This window comes from Macrobrachium nipponense, chromosome 13 (genome assembly GCF_015104395.2).
Source record: "Macrobrachium nipponense isolate FS-2020 chromosome 13, ASM1510439v2, whole genome shotgun sequence".
Taxonomy (NCBI): domain Eukaryota; kingdom Metazoa; phylum Arthropoda; class Malacostraca; order Decapoda; family Palaemonidae; genus Macrobrachium; species Macrobrachium nipponense.
Genome location: NC_087206.1, coordinates 44,015,514 through 44,033,387, shown reverse-complemented (window position 1 = coordinate 44,033,387; position 17,874 = coordinate 44,015,514). Strand labels below are relative to the sequence as shown.

The 17,874-nt window shown below is 40.7% G+C and overlaps 2 protein-coding genes across 5 annotated transcripts in view; one reads left to right on the top strand and one right to left on the bottom strand.

Moving 5' to 3' along the window:
- LOC135225769 (vacuolar protein sorting-associated protein 33B-like) overlaps positions 1-14,857 on the bottom strand; it is a 106,759-nt gene extending 91,902 nt beyond the window's left edge. The window contains exons 1-2 of one of the 3 annotated variants that reach the window (XM_064265226.1): positions 14,713-14,857; positions 7,335-7,643 (exon numbers count right to left, since the gene is read on the bottom strand). In XM_064265226.1, coding sequence (XP_064121296.1) covers positions 7,335-7,498 — 164 coding nt within the window. In that variant the 5' untranslated portion in view covers positions 7,499-7,643; positions 14,713-14,857. Of the gene's footprint in view, positions 1-7,334; positions 7,644-14,551 lie in introns of all 3 variants that reach the window. The other 2 variants (XM_064265227.1, XM_064265225.1) reach the window with 2 other exon arrangements.
- Positions 14,858-15,106: 249 nt separating this feature from the next.
- LOC135225768 (ATP-dependent Clp protease ATP-binding subunit clpX-like, mitochondrial) overlaps positions 15,107-17,874 on the top strand; it is a 305,503-nt gene continuing 302,735 nt past the window's right edge. For both annotated transcript variants that reach the window (XM_064265224.1, XM_064265223.1), the window contains exons 1-2: positions 15,107-15,220; positions 16,991-17,157. In XM_064265224.1, coding sequence (XP_064121294.1) covers positions 17,079-17,157 — 79 coding nt within the window. In that variant the 5' untranslated portion in view covers positions 15,107-15,220; positions 16,991-17,078. The remainder of the gene's footprint in view (positions 15,221-16,990; positions 17,158-17,874) is intronic.

Genomic DNA, 17,874 nt, shown 5'->3' with positions numbered 1-17,874 from the left:
CTAACCGGTGGGCCTCCTCGAAAGGGCTGCTGCTGCGTTGGATGAGCCCCTTTCTTTTCTTCATTGGCCACAGGCCTATTCTTCCTCGAAGACTGCCTGAGGAGATCTTGAGTCGCCTTCTCAGTTAGTGAATGTGCAATGTCCTTCACCAACTGAGAAGGGAACAAATGCTCTGAAAGAGGGGCGAACAACAAGGTGGATCTCTGTGAAGGAGAGACGGCCTTAGTGAGGAAAGCACTATAAACTGCCCTCTTCTTCAGCATTCCCGCACCAAAGAGGGAGGAGACCTCTGCCGACCCATCCTGAACAGCTTTGTCTATGCATGTAAGTATGCTATGCAAAGCTTCCGGGTTTAGGTCTTCCGCTTCCTGGGACTTTTTAGCCAAAACCCCAAGGGACCAATCCAGGAAATTAAATACTTCCAAGACGTGGAAAAGTCCCTTGAGGAGATGGTCCATTTCCGAAAGACCCTATGTTGCTCGGGCCGAGTTCAAGGCGTGTCTTCTCGAGGAGTCTACGAGACTCGAGAAGTCCGATTCGGCCGAAGTAGGCAGAGACAATCCCATATTTTCTCCCATCTCATACCATATGCCTCTTCTACCCGTTAGTTTGGCAGGCAGGAGGCATACAAAAGACCGTCCCTCCTAGTTCCTTTTTTGTCTTAATCCAGAAATCTAGAGACTGTAGGGCCCTCTTCATAGATATGGCTGGTTTCATTTTAAGGAAGGACGAAGACTTGAGTGATTTAGCGCTCGAAAAAAGAGCGCGCGGAGAAGGAGAAGCAGCTGGAGTCAACGAATCTCCATATTCTTCTAGAAGGAGAGAAGTAAGAACTTTATAGTTCGACAGTCCTTCTTTATTCGTTACCTCGTCTTCCGAAACGTCCTCTAAGTCGAGAGGATCGGAAGGAGAAAGCTCCCTTCTTTCGTCTGTCTCCTCCTTTGACTTCTTCCTTTCCGTAGAAGAAGAACTTCTCACAGGCGAGGGACTAAGGGCTATCGCCTCCCTACGCCTATCCTTAGGAGAATCTTGGTTAATTTACGCCTGGCGCCTGATTGACTCCTGGCGCCTATCACGCTCTTCTCGTATAGTATGCGCCTGGCAAGCGCATCGCGCTCGGAAAGCTCCTGGCGCCTGGCAGGCGTATCACGCTTGGCAGGCGCTTCGCTCCTGGCAGGCGCTTCTTCCATTCTAGCTGGTGCCTGGTTGGCGTTCTGCACCTGGAACGATCTCGGGAATAATCAGGCTCTTTGGGCCTGGATGACTCCTCTCTTTCTGTGAGGACTTCAAAGTCATCAACATCCTCACTGTCAGGTGTTCTCTGGCGCCTACTTGGCGCCTGGCAGGAGTTTCTTCCTTTTCTACCTCTCGCCTGCCTGGTGCTTCGCTCCCCCCAGAGATGGCCGCCTGTGCGACAACTCCCCTGGAAGGCTTGTTGCGCCTGACAGGAGATTGGTGTCTAGATCTTTTTATAGGAAGCTTGTCGTCCTTTCTGCGAGAAGGCTCTTTGGAAAGGACTCCTACCAACGACGCTAGCTGCTCTTGCATATTGATTAAAATCTTCCTGGTAGAGGGCTCCTCTTCATCAAAAGCAGGAGAGGGAGATCTGGAAGGCACTAGAGACTCCCTTACCGCAAAGGGAGTTAACTCCTTCCTAGCTCTCTTTACTACCGAAGGCGCTTCTTCTTCTGAAAAGCGCTCGGGGCTAGAGTTCAATTCAGGCTCTTTCCAGTTTCTCTTCAATGGATGGGAAAGCTTCGTATCTTTCCATCCTCTTTTCGGTGAGGGAGATCCCGATGACGAAAAGCACTCTCGTAGGACGCTTTTTCTGTAGCGATCCCTGGCAGTCTGAGATGTAACAGATTCTGCTGAAGGGAAGCCTAATCGTTGGGGATTCTCCACAACCTCTGTACGGCTTTCGACTTTCCTTCTCCTCTGGGCCAGGGAGCTTGGAAGCGGTCTAGGCCTGGGAGCGTCGCAGAGACGACCAGACACCCCCTCTACTACACTGGGGACACTTATATCACTAGAAATATCACCCTCACTTTCCTTACCTTCTAATGCCGCCATTTTCTCTTGCATTTTTTGAAGGGAAGTTTTGAGTTCTGCAATTTCAGAAGCCAAATCAGAGGGATTAGCAACCTGTGATCGGCCTGATAAAGAAGGAGAATAATGATGAGTAGAAGAAGCTACAGAACTAGACAGGGGTTCATTAGATCTAGATCTACTAAGGCTTTTATAAGCCGCCTTCCTCTCTCTATCTTTCTCCAACTTCTTCAAGTAAGAAGTTAGAGTCTTCCATTCCTGAGCACTCAATCTTTCACACTCATTAGATGTGTTATCTAAAGAACACTCAACAACTCTACATCCACGGCATGCAGTGTGAGGATCTACCGAAGCCTTCGGAATCCTCACCTTACAGCCCTTATTCACACACACTCTGAAACCAACACTAGAGTCAGACATATTCAAGAAAAATCCAAAGCCAAGTCCAAAAACAGTTCCACGATAGCGAATGCCAAACAACGATCCAAGTACGTCACCAAAAATCGGTTGAAAGAAGATCAAAAGCGTTGAAAAAAGAATTCCAGTCAGGAGGTAGTAACAACAATGTTGACACCACCGGCGACAGAGAAAATCTGATAGAAAACGGGAATGGTTCCTAGTCCTGCCACCCAGAGCAGGGCGGTAGATCACCTGACCTAACTGTAGCGAGTGCCGCAAAATTTTAATTTCTGTCGGGGACGACGGAGTCTATAGCTAAGTATATATCTGACAGGGAAGTTGAATGTATGAAAATTGGGATATATGACGGCGCGAAAATTTTTTTTGTATATAATTGTAGACAAATCGTGCTGTGAGCAAAACGGTTAAAACTAATGAGTTAATTTTTTTCGTTGTATTGTACACTAAATTGTGATCATTTTGGTATATATCACATTGTAAAATGATTAAGGCAACACAGAGAAAATATTATCACAAAATGATGCAAGACTTCTTAACGCACAGACGTAAAAAAAAAAGCAGTTTTAAAAAATTCACCATAAATCGAAATATTGTGCTAGGGACTTCCCGTTTGTTGCAAAATGAAGGTAATTGATTGAATATTACTAGACTGTAAGTGTTGTAGCTTACAATTGCAGTTTTTGACCATTTCGGTCGAGTTAAAGCTGACCGAAGGATGAATATTTTCTATTTATCGTTATTTATATGAAAATATTTCAAAACTATTAAAAGCTACAGCCATAGGTTGTTTTTAGTTGTATTCTACATGAAATTGCGCACATTTTCATATATAAAACTTTATGTAACGGCTAATTTAAAATGGTGCAAACATTACGACAATCGGACAAAAAAATGTCTGATTTTTTTGGATGAGTTACTGCGCAGATGTAAGGATAAAGTTTATTTCATAAATTCACCATAAATTGAAATATTGTGCTAGAGACTTCCAATTTGTTGCAAAATAAAGGTAAATGATTGAATATTACTAGAATGTAATAGTTTTAGCTTACAATTGCGTTTTTCAACCATTTTGGTCGAGTCAAAGTTGACCAAAGGTTGAAATTTTGGCACTTATCGTTATTTATATGAAAATATTTCAAAACTGATAAAAGCTACAACCATGGGTTGTTTTTAGTTGTATTCTATATGAAATTGCGCACATTTCCATACATAAAACTTTATGTAATGGGTAATTTAAAATGGTGCAAATATTACAACAATCGGACGAAAAAATTTATGATTTTTTCGGAAGAGTTACCGCGCAGACGTAAGGAAAAAGTTCTTTCATAAATTCACCATAAATCAAAATATTATGCTAGAGACTTCCAATTTATTGCAAAATGAAGGTAAATGATTGAATATTACTAGAATAAAAGAGTTTTAGCTTACAATTGCGTTTTTTTACCATTTCGGTAGAGTCAAAGTTGACCGAAGGTTGAAATTTTGGCACTTATTTAAATGAAAATATTTCAAAACTGATAAAAGCTACAACCATGAGTTGTTTTTTGTTGTATTCTACATGAAATTGCACACATTTTCATATATAATACTCCATGTAACGGCTAATATAAAATGGTGCAAAAATTATGTCAAAGTGATGAAATAATTTCTGAGATGTGTCGCTGGTACTTTTTAGTGCGAGAAGAAAGAAATTCGTGCTTGCGCGCCTGGGTAACGATTGTAAACAAAACAATACCTTGATCCTTGAGCTCCCAGCATCCCCCAAGCCGCGTGATTCAAAAGTTTTCGCCTAGTAGGCCTATAACTATTTTTTCGCGAATTTTTTAAAAACTTTTTTATATTGACGTACCATACGTCCAATCGGCACTCAACAGACAATTTATGCCGACGTTTAATACGTCCAATCGGCGTTAAAGGGTTAAAGGGCGAAAGAATGTAAATAATATGTTGGCATACCTTTGCCGTCAACTCTTAACACAAGTAGAGAGGCGGCTATAAAGGCTATCACAAAAAGTGGGTTTGTATATTAACTGAATTCAATATTAATATCAAACACCATATATACATATTTATTTAAAAACAGAAATAAACCAGAAAGATCCCACCGGGAAAAAAGATCAACGACTAGTTAGCAAGAGCTCACAAACAAAAGTCTTCATCAGAAGACGGTCGAAAGCTAAGTGGAGTGTTTACATCCGGGCAGACTAGCCTACACACTGCCTAACCACCTTGTTCAAGAATTTAACGGCTGTAATTGTAGCTACGCCGAAAGTAATTCCTTATGTAAAGGACTGAGGGTTTGTATATTGTGTAGGAACAAACACAATTCTCGAAAAGGAAATTGTATCTTCCCTAACTCCATACACCTGAGTTCCTCTATATATGGAATTATTGCCCAAATTACAGGATTGAGGGTTTACGTAGTGTAGGAACAACTCTCGTTTCCACATAAATATTGGGTAATCACATCTGTCCCTCCTCCTCTATGCATGACGAATCAAGCAAAGAAGCGGGAGGAGGCAATTACCCTCAAAGAAAGTATTAACTTATCACACTCACACTTTCGGTACTTAGCGCATAAGAAGTGAGGGTCTAAGTTCACTTTCGAGCGGAAATTCCGCAATTCCCGCCTCCGATTTCATGCGCAAATGGAGGCCGAAAGGCTCGTATAAATTTTGTGTTTGCAACATCATAAAGCAAACACAAATTTCATAAACCAGAAAAACAATACAAAAAAGAAAGATCTCACAATTTCTCACAACAGGAGAGGGCAAAGAGAGACCTCCGAACACGATGCCGGCTGAAAGCAAAGTGGAATGTTTACGTCCAGTCGGACGGGACTCCCGACTATCGGACAAGCAGTTACTTCCTAACTACCTTGTTGTTATTTTCTTACGACCGGATTCCAGCCTTCGCTGAAAGTCACTCCTTCTGTAAATGACCTATGATTTGTATAACATGTAGGAACAAAGAAGCTTTACCCATCTCTCTCTTTGATGCTAACCAGGAGTCCATGTCTCTCAAAACTTTCTTCGTTGACGAGGAGAGTACCAACTTGGATAGTGACAAGCTGTCTGAAGCAGGTTTCCTTATCAGGAAAGTCGAAGCCGGTGATGCTGGAGCCACAGGTGAGAAAAAATCCAGAAAGTTGTCAAGAAAATACCTTAACAACACCGAGTAGGCAGATGGACTTCAGTCTTGTTCCTCCTCTTCCTCATCTGAAGAGATAGGCAATAAACCCATTTCTTCCATTTGTGAAGGTGTAGGAGCTTTCTGCAACAAAGACATGATGAAATCCAATTGTTGTTTCTGGGGAGTGAGTGAAGGATCCAAAGCTGAAGAATGCGACCGAGAGTGAGGTGAAACCACTCTTGACTCAGCTGACGGGGAAGGCGGGCACCTTGTAACTGATGCCAGTCGTTTGGCCAAATGAGAGCATTGCATCATAACTGGAGAATCACGACCAGGAGTCTGAGGTAATTCCAGGATAGGTTTGGATTTAGAGACTGATGAAACTCGCTCCGAAGTATCCGTTCTACGCTTAGCTGAAACATACTGTCGCTCCAAACTGGAGAAGGATTCCGGACTGTCTCAAGCAGATTGAGACCAGGGAGCCGACAAAGCAGGTGGCAATACTGCATAGCTGCACGAAGGTTGAAGACTAATGATGTCCTCTTTCTTCCTCTTAGAAGGAGGAGGAGATTTATCTACATCCTTGGACTGTCTCTTGAGGGGGCGCGACATGTCTTGAAATCGCTCACGACGACTCTTGCTGAGAGTTGAGCTGTCTAACTCTGACGAGAGAACATGTACACCGAATGAAATGCCTTTTTAGTGGTGCTCTGTCGACACCTGGGAATTGCCAGCAGGTTCGACTGAGGGAGCAACTGCCCGGGGGCAAACCCCACAGGTACCCCCTTCAACCTCCAGTATGCCTTCTCCCTGGTGAGGGGGAGCAGGACAGTGACCTTCATCTAGGAGCACCAGCGGGCCGGACAGCCACCTTCTCTACACAATCACTACGCACTTCACTAACACTTTGATTGCCTTTTTCCATTAAGGCTTTAACAAAGCACCAAGTTCCATCATCGCACTTCCTAAAAATTTGAACTTCTTATCGAATTTTGACTCGAGGCTAGCCATGGTGCTGGGATCGGGAGCAAGCAAACCTGGAACAGGAGTTAGTGACACAGGAGCAGGAGGAGAAATGATTGGAAAATCAACAGGAATTACAGGCGAAACAATCATGTTAGTTTCTACCAATTCAGGAGCCTAAACATTATCTAAACTAGATCTATTTTCTGCCTGAACAGCTGCTTTCCTCTTTCTGTCCTTACCCAATTTGTCCTGAAGGGATCTAGATTTTCCATTTCTTGTCATCCCAATCACGACACTCAGCACAAGTATTCTCTTTCTTGCACTCTTGAGTTCTACATTTACTACATCTGATATGTGAATCATAGCAAGATTTTGCTAACCTGGTCTTACAACCATCTACACAAAACCTAGCACTAGTTGTGCTAGAATCTGACATATTGAAAATGAGTGACGCAAAACAACCCAGAGTACTTCACCAATAACTCCGAATTCATCAAAACAATCCGCTGGAAAAAAAAGCTGCCTAAATACACCAATGTTCACTGGGAGCCGGCAGAAAACAAACTGAAGCTCTTTGCCAGGTTGTTACCTACATATACTCCCCGGTAGTGGGCAAGGCATTCTAACCACACTATAAAAGGAACTAGTGCTGCGTAAATTTTCAATAGTTAGGCTGCCATAGGTAGAAAGCTCTTAACTACACAATTACTGGGTAAGTTCCATATACAAAAACATAAAACAGATGCATTTGCAGTTTATAACATACATACCTCAAGAGTGTTGCTCCAGCAATGCGATCAAGCATCTTCATCAATTCTCCATCAATGATGAGGTCTTTTGCTCCTGGGGCATCTTCAAGGACTCTTACTAAGCGATCACTACTCAAACGGCGAAGGATCTCGACATCCAATCCTAAGCTTCCTGAACGAGACATTATGCTCTCTGCTGGAATGTAGCAGGAGGAATTTTCATTTACATCTTAGCTCTGGTAATAATGTGGCATCAATCACTGAATCTTCAAGTACATAACTTTCAAGTGCATACCATCTCCATGGTTACATACAAACATGGCCACATGGCTGAAAACACAATAAAAAAAATTACAAAGTAGTAAATATCAAAGCCACGAAAGCTGCTTTAACTGTACACAGTCTTTTTCATATAAGATTTAAAATATTTCAAAATTTTATAACATGAAATAGAAAAACTTAAAATAGTATTGTAATTTATTTTCTAGATATACAAACAGAAGTGATCGGGCCTTGTAGAAGTATTTTGCCAGCTAACCAAACCTGTGGGGTTTGGCTACCATTGCCTTCATCCTAAAAATGGGTTTGAAGGACACCACATGGTAAACAAGAGTCTATCCTGTGGTAGAGGTGTAACTGTGGAAACTGCTGCCTTGCAGGTGGACATTTTAGTCAAAGGCAAGGCCCACCGCCAATAACTGTGGTTGATGACAGCAAGGGCATGCAGTTGTAAAAACCTCTATGCCAAACAATAAACCATTCCTGATGTTGTAAGGAAAATGATATGGAGAGAGGAGGTTTGGTGGAGGATGGTGCCTTTGATAGAGGGCAGTGGAGAAGGCATATCAGGCAATTGACCCCTTAATGTAGGTATAACAGTGAAGAAGAAGAAGAAGAAGAAGAAGAAGAAGAAGAAGAAGAAGAAGAAGAAGAAGAAGAAGAAGAAGAAGAAGAAGAAGAAGAAGAAGAAGAAGAAGAAGAAGAAGACGACATGGTAAACATGAGTGTCCTGAGACTCTACTCTTCTCCTTTCCACCTATGCCTATTCACTACTCTCCAGAAAAAGTAATGAAGAGTCCAACACCAAACTGTTCCTGAGCAAGAGACTACTCTCATAAAAACCCCGCAAGGGGGACACACACACCCATGTCCCTTCTTCCCAGACACAGGTTAGCCCAAAGGCTGTAACTAGGGTGTAAACAGACAACCGCAGTTAAAGACAGGGGTTCCGTTCCTGGCCAAGAGCTGACTACAGAAAATTGTCATTAACCAGAACATCATAATAATTATGGCAATAAATGTCATTTACAAAGCTGTAAGTGCTTATCAGTGCCAATAAATTGCTTACTGGTGCCGATGAACCGCTTAACAGCACTGATAAACCACTTACTGGCACAGATAAACTGCTTACCGGTGCCAATAAACTGTTTACCAGAGCCGATAAAACTCTTACTGGTGCCGATATAACACTTACCAATGCCAGTAAACTGCCTACAGATGGTGCTAAACCACCTACCGATGCCAATAAACCACAACTGGCACTGCAAATTGCTTACCAAGCCAAAAATCTAGGTAATGATGTTGTTAGCCAAGCATCATAAAACCGATGTTAACCGACACCACTGATAAGCAAGGACTGCCTGTACTGGGAAAGTCAAAGGCTTTCCTCCAGACAACGGCAACCGCATGAACTTTGTCCTGTCATCCTGGGATGAGACACCTGTCATGACAAAGTCTAGAATTGTGTTTAACCAAAGATCAAACTATGAAGTAGCCTGATATCATGGCAATAATTTTGAAGACTGAAAAGGACACATCTTTTTGGGGAAAGTCTCTCCACGGGATGTCCAACACAAGAATAGTCTCTGCTTCCTCTCGAGTACAGTACCTCCTCTGGCACATGAGCAGCAGAGAGAAAAGTTGATTGCTCTGCTAGACTGCAAATAACTCCCTGAGTTGCAGATCAGTGTTCACTTGGCCCAACAGAAGCAAGATGAGACCACAGTAACCTGACAAACAATTTCGCTTCAGAAATACAACCAAGAATGAAGCTGATTATTACACTTATGAATGAGTGAAATAATCTCTCAAAAGTGCCTGTTGGGGTTCTAGGGTTGCCCAGACTCTAAGATTCCCAAGGGCATGAGCTGTTCCTTGCCTCACAAGAGAGGAAGGGGTACCTTGCTTCTACTCCCAGGCTCATTCCTGATCTCTTGGTGTTTACTTGGAACACCTCCAGAAGAGACACCCCAAGACCTAACAAAGTGCCATTAAAATGCCAAATAGGTGTGAAATCTGTTGACCTAGCACATTCTGTTTACTCAGCATTGGCTGAGTTAATGGAAAACACAGAAAAACAAGCATGCTCACTGCCTAGTGCACACACCTCCTAAGCACATGGTGAACTAAGTACACAAGAGATGGAAGGGCTCAGAAGATACTTGTCTCTAAAACAAACATGGGCGCACACAGTCTAAAGACTGCACATGAATCAAGCAAGAAGGCCGTGGCTCACCTCAGTTTGCCCCTGAAGAAACACGGGAGGAAGCCATTACTTTTGCACACATGGTCCATAGACATCACACCAGAATGAATGGGTTGCACATACTCCGCCTAGTGTGTCTCCATTGGAGTATGAGCAAGCAACCAACCACGCTTGCTCAGTCCTGAGATGGAGGATGAACAGACCAAGATGAATATTCTGATTCAGCCACAGGCGATTTCAAAGGATGATGAGTGGGAGAGTCAGGACTGGTTCTCTCGTCTAAATGGGGAGGCCTACCTGCCCTGTCAAAGGCTAGATAATCACACAAAGCTGATTGTGAGACAGACTTCCCTTCAATAAGAAAGAGAGACCACTGTTACAGGTGGCTCTCCTCCTTTGCAGGAGCTGAGGAAGCAGCAGACACAGCAGGAAAAGGAGAAAGCTCTCTTCTCAGCCAGGTTGTCAAGGAAAGCTGCAAAACATGGACTACAAGAGATATTCAATGTAAGCATAAGCTATCTTTCACAGGCAATTAATGACATCTTCCTGGTACAATACTTGCAACACCAGAGTAAATTAACAAGGAAAGTGAAAGGGAGGCGCAAGAGTTAACGCTTGACTGGGGGCACACTTGTCTTAGTTCCTTTGTTATTCTCTGAAGAGAGTGACAGGCCAGGCTCCTTCACCTCTTGAGCATCACCCACCCCTGTGAGGAGGAGATACCCTCAAGACACAGGAGTGGAAGAAGGAAAGGGGAAAGGGGAAGGACTAACAACCTGTTCTTCCTCCTCTTCCTGTCAAACTTCTTCCCCTGAGAAGAGGCCTGGCCAGTGCACTTCTTGAGGAGAGAGAAACTGGTGCACAAAAACCACCTCAAAAATGAACTGTACTGTCAGGGTCAACTGTTAGAGGGGATACAAAGCACCCACAAATTTTGTAATGGTGTTGATCATATTTTTTCCTCCATCTCAAGAATACAAATAAAACATAAAAAGCAAACCACAATGCAAAACAAAGAAACTACATTGATACTCAAACATTCAACATCAGCCAAACAAGAGGAATATCACAGTGAGAACTCTATTCACTGGGCAGCCATAGAAAAAATGGCTAGTGGCAGAAGGTGAGTGAGGGATATTCCTCTATTCAACCACAATAACCACCAATTGATGACCTTAATTTTTATTAAGTTCAATAACCATTCGAGCTTGTGATGAGGGTACTCCTGTAAAAATAAGTAATAGTTTGTATTTCCATAGGAAGAAAAGCCAATTACAGGACACAGCTAAGCCCTAACTTCCCTAACCTAACCACATTTTGTTTACCTCATCAAACCCCAGTTTCCTACTAGTCACCCCCACAACAGCTATACGGTATACATATAAGGGGCTGAAGAAAAAAAAGATTCTGACCACTATATTGGTCAGAAATGCATATCACATAAAATAAGCACCTGAAAAAATATGCAGTTCATGTAATTTGCATGAAGTTAACATTATCATACTTTTACACCTCAAATGTCAACCTATGTACCAATTAATATACCATATTTTTACACATTTACTGTCAACCTGTGACCCCATGAATTTTGGAACTTTTGCACATTTCAAAATAGCTTACATACTGATTTTTCAAGGCTAGTCCATCCTAGGGTAGTGTTGGGATGAGCACAGGTTTATTTTAGGTCTGGCTAACAAAACTTTCCAATATAAGTACGAATATTATAAAATTCTTCACTAACACCAAACTTAACATCGGAAGAGGAATATTCTATGGCACTGTAAACTAACATGCTTGTTCACTAGTGATATTGCAAGCACTTAATGAGCTTTTTAATGTTTCTACGTGACAACAATCACCTATCAGGATATGCTCAGTTTAACAACAGATGCCTTATATTAAAAGTTACAGTTAAAGTCAAAGTTTGGAGGTTTCAGTTCTCCCACAGGCTATTGCCTCTTGGGCGGATGTCAGCCAGGTAACCCCAATACCCCACCATGACGTCACTCATGGCAGTAACCATTTGGTAGACAATCTTACTATTCACCCCTTGACAGGGAGCAAACTCTGGTCTCCAAGACTACAAGGCCAACACATTACCAACTGTACTAGCCTGGCTGAAATGTCAATAACATGGGAACATAATTTTGTATGTAAAATCAAAACCAGTACTTCTATCTAATTGGGAGTGTTACAAACTCTTCCACTGATAAATGAATTATAAAACTTTTCACTCCTGCATCTAATCCTTGACAATTGGTAATAGTGATTATCGGGAAACTTTATGGTGACGTGTTAGTGACCGAACTAACTTAACATTATTATGTACGTACGTACTATATTCAGATGAACCCAAGTCATATGGAACTACCCACAGGGGCCAATGACTTGAAATTCAAGCTTCCATAGATATGGTGTGCATTATGAAATAAGAGAAGGTAAAGGGAAATACAGAAAGACGAGATCTCACATATTAAAAAGAAAAAATAAATCAATAAACATATAAAAATGTAAGGAGAATAGTATGAGGGTAGTAATACATGGCATCTTTGCTTGAACTTTTGAAGTTCCAGTTGCATGACATCCTCAGAGAGACTGTTCCAAAGTTCAACAATGAAGCGCATTTACTGCATAGCTACTGATACTGCTATCTAGCAAATCTGGTTGCTCACTTAGAATAGTTAAAGCTTCAGACTCATTCAGCAAAGTCCCATCCACCTGAAGGGGAGGATGAGGTAGAAAATCTGTACAAGATCGGATTAGCAATTTTGTTTGGCACAGGATATTTGTATGGCAACCGTATCCCTGATTGCGATAGATATTGGTACGGCAGTGAATTGCGCATGCGTCAATTTCAGACTTCCTGCCGTACAAATAACATAGTGTAGTGGGGGTACGTCAGATTCTGTCAGGTGGTGCCGTATTGCGCTATTAACTTGCTGTAGGTCCAGCAGTTTGCTAATCATGCAGCAGTTGCCGTACACTGTTGCTAAGAGCTATAGGTACAGCACTAGAAGATCAGCGACAGTAGTAATAATAGTCGAACAGAATTGTTTCGCTGAACATGCTCAATTCAAAATGTCAAAGTGAAGCACCATACTATCATCACCAAAGCACCAAAACATTTTGGCAGTAAATGAAAATATAAAAAATTACAATAATATGTGAACATACTTTGATTTTAACATACTTAGATTTTGACTATAAACATGAAAATAAAACTAAACTAATCTGTGTACTTCAAATCTTCTTTGAATCTCCTCTGTACTGTGTAATAATACGTCAGTTTTCGCCGAAAAACAGATGTTTTCAGGTTTCAGTGAGCTGAAAAAAGCAATAGACGTCTACGAAGATTCAAACTTCAAGAAATTGTATATATCCGTAGGTCACGAACGATCAAATCGGTCCTGAGAAGAGCTCCGAGGAGGAGATTCCAAGAAGACTTGAAGTACACAGAAATCGTGTCCTGCTGTATTCATGGTAGTAAGGACTACCAAAGTCGATCCTCTGGTAAACAGCCTAATCAATCGTAAATAATCATCTAAATCAAGTCTATATTAACAACATGTTTCCCATATTGGATGCACTACGGACTGCTGCACTACCTTACTAGCTAAGCTTCAAATCTTTGAATCTCCTCTTGGAAGCTCTTTTCAGGGCCGATTCGATCGTTCGTGACCTACGGATATCCAATTTCTGGAAGTTTGACTCTTCGTAGACGTCTATTGCTTTTCTCAGCTCGTTGAAACCTGAAAACATCTGTTTTTCAGTGAGAACTGATGTATTATTACACGGTTCACGCTGGTAGGTCGTCATTTTCTAGCTGTCACTACAGTATTATGCCTGAGGCGGTAAACAAGGGTTCGCGCATGAGCAATTCACGGCCGTACCAATATAGGCTACCTATCTATCACAATCAGGGATATGGCTGCCGTACCAATATCCAGTTCGTTTTTGTTTTACTGGAGTTCAGTCTCATACCCCACTGACTACACCATTCACTGATCTGATCCATGTCCTGATTGAGGCTTAGGGCATATGATTATAAATTCCATTCCAAGAAGACTGTTTACTTTTTGTGCCAAGCATGTGGGAGGAAGGGCAATGTCTGGGTAGAATGCAACTTTTGTATATAGGCTAGAAGTGCATGGGCACACAAGAAATGCACCAGTCCTAATCGTGTGAACTTTGTGAAAACCTATAAAAATTGGATAGTGCTGTAAGATCATTTGAAACAGCTATGGGTATGAAGCTTTGAAAAATATTCAGGACTGACATTCGGGCATGTGGATAATTAGTATAGGTACTTCGAAAGGAGAGTAGAGGTCTTGAGCTCCTGCTATCACCACCACCAACAACTCATGATTGATGACCATCTCCGGTGTCAGGACGTGTTAATGTACTTTCGGAGGGTGGCCAAAACCGCGGTAGTCGGTGAGTTGGCCAGTCCACTAGGTTGTTTACCCTAATCACCAAGGTGGTTCTGTATACTACTAGTAGCTAGGTAAGTGGCTGGTATGAAAGATGAAGTCATTGGTAAGATACCCATGAAAGGCATTCAGTGTTGATGCATCAAATTCTCTGATTGGCAAGTCTGCAGGTAGGAGACATTCAGGTTGCTGACAGCAGATTTAGCTAGCTTACACTGAAGAATAGGCTATAGATAGGTAGCCTACTAGGTAGTAGCCTATAGGTACTAGTACCTACTAGGTACTTAGCTAGGTAGCATAGTAGGTAGTACTAGCCTACCTACCTACTATAGTAGCTGGTAGCTAGGTAACCTAGCTAGTATTACCTATACTACCAACCACTGCGCGTTATCCGTAGTAGCTTCTGTGTAGTCAAACAATGAACAGTTCATTCCACAAGAATCTTCGAGTCTTCAACGGGCACAATACTTTATTCTATACTTGCTTGGAGATCGCATGGGAAAAGTTGCATGAAACTAGAGTTGTTTGTTGACACTATCTGGTTGAGTAGCCGATAGACAGCTGATTTCCGTCATCACTGGCGACAAATCTTATTCTATAATTTTAGGAAATTATAGTTTCTCGACAGTTTCAGAATAATTTACATAAGAAAACATCGTAAAAATATGAACATTTTATAATCATGAGCATTTTATTTTTTGTTTTGTAAATCACTGTCGGTTCATTCCTTTAGTATTATTATCTAACAGTAATTTTCATCAGATGCACAATAATTATTCTATAAATGCTACTAAATATTGAAACTATTTTTTACATTATAAATATTACATTAATGGTACTTTCATTATTTTTATTTAATAAATAACCCAGAAATTTTGGCCTCAATATTTCCTAAAAGCATTCGCTTACCTCGACGAACTTCATGTCTTCGTCCATCACTGAACTAGTGACAACCGCAACATCATAACAGAGAGACCCTATGAAATTTGAAGGTACTTGTATGATTTCTTTGTATTTCCTGGTACAAGAATTATTCTGTTTAATTATATGGTTGTGTGTTTCATTTGATTTGGCAAGGTTGCTATTGTCTCACGACGCATGGACAGTAAACCAAATTGAATACAAATCCGAGTGGAAGATCAGCTGAGTGTTAGGTAGCTAGTGAAGAGTGTTAAAGTGTATCACCTTATCACGTTACTGTCATCTCTGGTGCCATTACTTCCTGATGCTGCTTCTTGGTCGATGATTTAAGGCTGTGTGATTGATAACCTCATTTATATTTATGCAAGGTTTATTGGATTAGGGCCGCAATTAGTAATGCATTGCTTATGCAGTATATTTGTGGAGTGTATTACGTAAGCTCGTGTTACCTAGTCACATTATGTAAACGGAAATTTTTAGGCATTAGTAGCTACTATATTTGACTTCGTGTAGACAAAATACATTATCACAACACAAACTACTACCAGGCTCTTTATGAAATATTAGGTATCCTGCCCAGTTTTGCTTACAACAGATGAACAAGAAGTCCGAAGTAGGCAGTCAATTTTAATGCAGCTTGAGGTTGCCAACTTTCGAGGTCATACCTAGGCTATAGCATTTCCTGGATGTGTGTGGGGTAGAGTGCCCTAGGCATGTGCACAAGGCCCTTTGTATTTACAGCCACTCTTCAAGAAGTAAAATGTTAACCCACTGTTGATGATCCAATGTAGCTAGCTAGCTATACCTACCTAGTACCTAGTTGTTACCTAATCTGTAATGATGTTAGGCTAGGTAATTTTATTGCCTAGCCTTTAGCTAGCTACTACCTACTGTAGGGGTCACAAAGTTTCAAGTTCTGCATTGTTGCTGAATGAGTCCAAAATTGGGATTGTGATTCTAGCCATTTTTTGTCATGAATTGATTGTAACTTTGTGTTAAGATACATAGGCTAGGTAGTAGTAGTAACAAACGTTGAAGAATATGGCAGAGCTACTGGTATTTTTTTCATTTTGAAGGATGCTGCCAAATTTTTGTTTAAAGGGATGGTTAATCTTGCCTGATAAATGGTTATATTTATATTTTGTATATATCTATATATATGTGTGTGCGTGTGCACGTGCACACATTTAAGTAGTATCGCTTTTCATTTTCTCATGAAGATAGTGCCTTGAGATACTCTCATATGCTTAGAGTACATATTGTATTTTTTAGTCTCAGTTATGTAAGTTTGACCACATACCTACAGTTCTAGCAGAGAGTTGTTTGAGTTGTTAGTATATAGCTCATAGGTAATACCTAAGTTCTACTGTATGGTAGGCTAATAGGTTAGATACTTTATGGTAGTAATTAATTTGTAATTTTGTAACCCAAAATATTACTTTAGGATTTTATCAAAAGGTTTTATGATCTATTTTGTAGAATATTGAAATTTTTAAATAAAATCACATACTTTTTTCAAGAAATCTACGAAGCAATTTTTTCCTTATTGATACGGCCTCATTAGGCTTTTATAGCTATGGTTTCTATCCTAAGGTATATTATATGTTAATATACCCAAATGTAGCTTAACCTAAGGCTGCAGATCACTATGATATTTTGATATAATATATTACTTTCGTTAGAGTTTTTAAACACAACTAAGCAACAAATTTACAACCATTTTCCATGCTTTTGAGATAGTAAAGGTGATAGAATGTCATGTGCGTATACCAAATTATGTATGTTATGACTACATATGAAATACAAAGCTGTATGGTAATCTGTTTTTCTTTATTTTTCAGTTTTGAATAGCACCTATAACCTGTGATTACCAAAATCAAAAGACAGGAAGATAACCAGTGCCTGAATTTACATTATAGAGAAAGAATTATGTCCGGGGTAAGATGGGGTGCCCGATCCCTCAGGTACCTTCTCACCATCAAAAACTCAAAGAGCTTCTCTCGTTACGGTAGTGTATTTTTGTGTGTGTGTTTTTTTTACTCCACTTGTTTTAAAACATTTTGATCAATTTAATATTGCTTAATCCTGCTGTCACCAGCCCATGTAGACCCTCAAGAGAGAAAATTTGAGTCCCACCAGCCGGTTGGGTATATATGCATCTTGGACACAAGTAACACTTGTTTATTCACTATAGATGCATTGCTTACATATTTTTTTCCTTCATGGGCTGGGTACACACAGTATCTGTAATTTTTTCTGGTCTTTGTGAGCATATTTTATATTTGTCTCGTATTTCAGTGTGAGCAAATAATTTAAAAAAAATTTGTAGCTCTTATCCAGTTTGGTATAGAGTATGTATTAGTAAATCCAGTATCAAATGGTTCTTGAACTGGTAACAAGGTAGTTGATTGGTGGAGATGGGTGGGTGAAAAGAAAGTTGATTTAATCATGAAAAGTAAGGCTGCTCCTAAGCCTGAGAAGATTACCTTTGCTGACAAACTTAAAGGAAAGGATAAGAATCTGTTGAGTCAACAAAGCATGAGCATGTTATTTTAAATTTTGCAGATGAACATACTCGAGGCTTGGTGGAGAATAAGATTAGGAATGATCTACTTGTGTTGCATTGTCTTGTAAACAATGTAAATTGCTCAACCGCAATGAACAGTCACACGTTAGACCTGGTTTTATGTGATGCTATAAATCCAAGTGTTACCAACACAAGTTG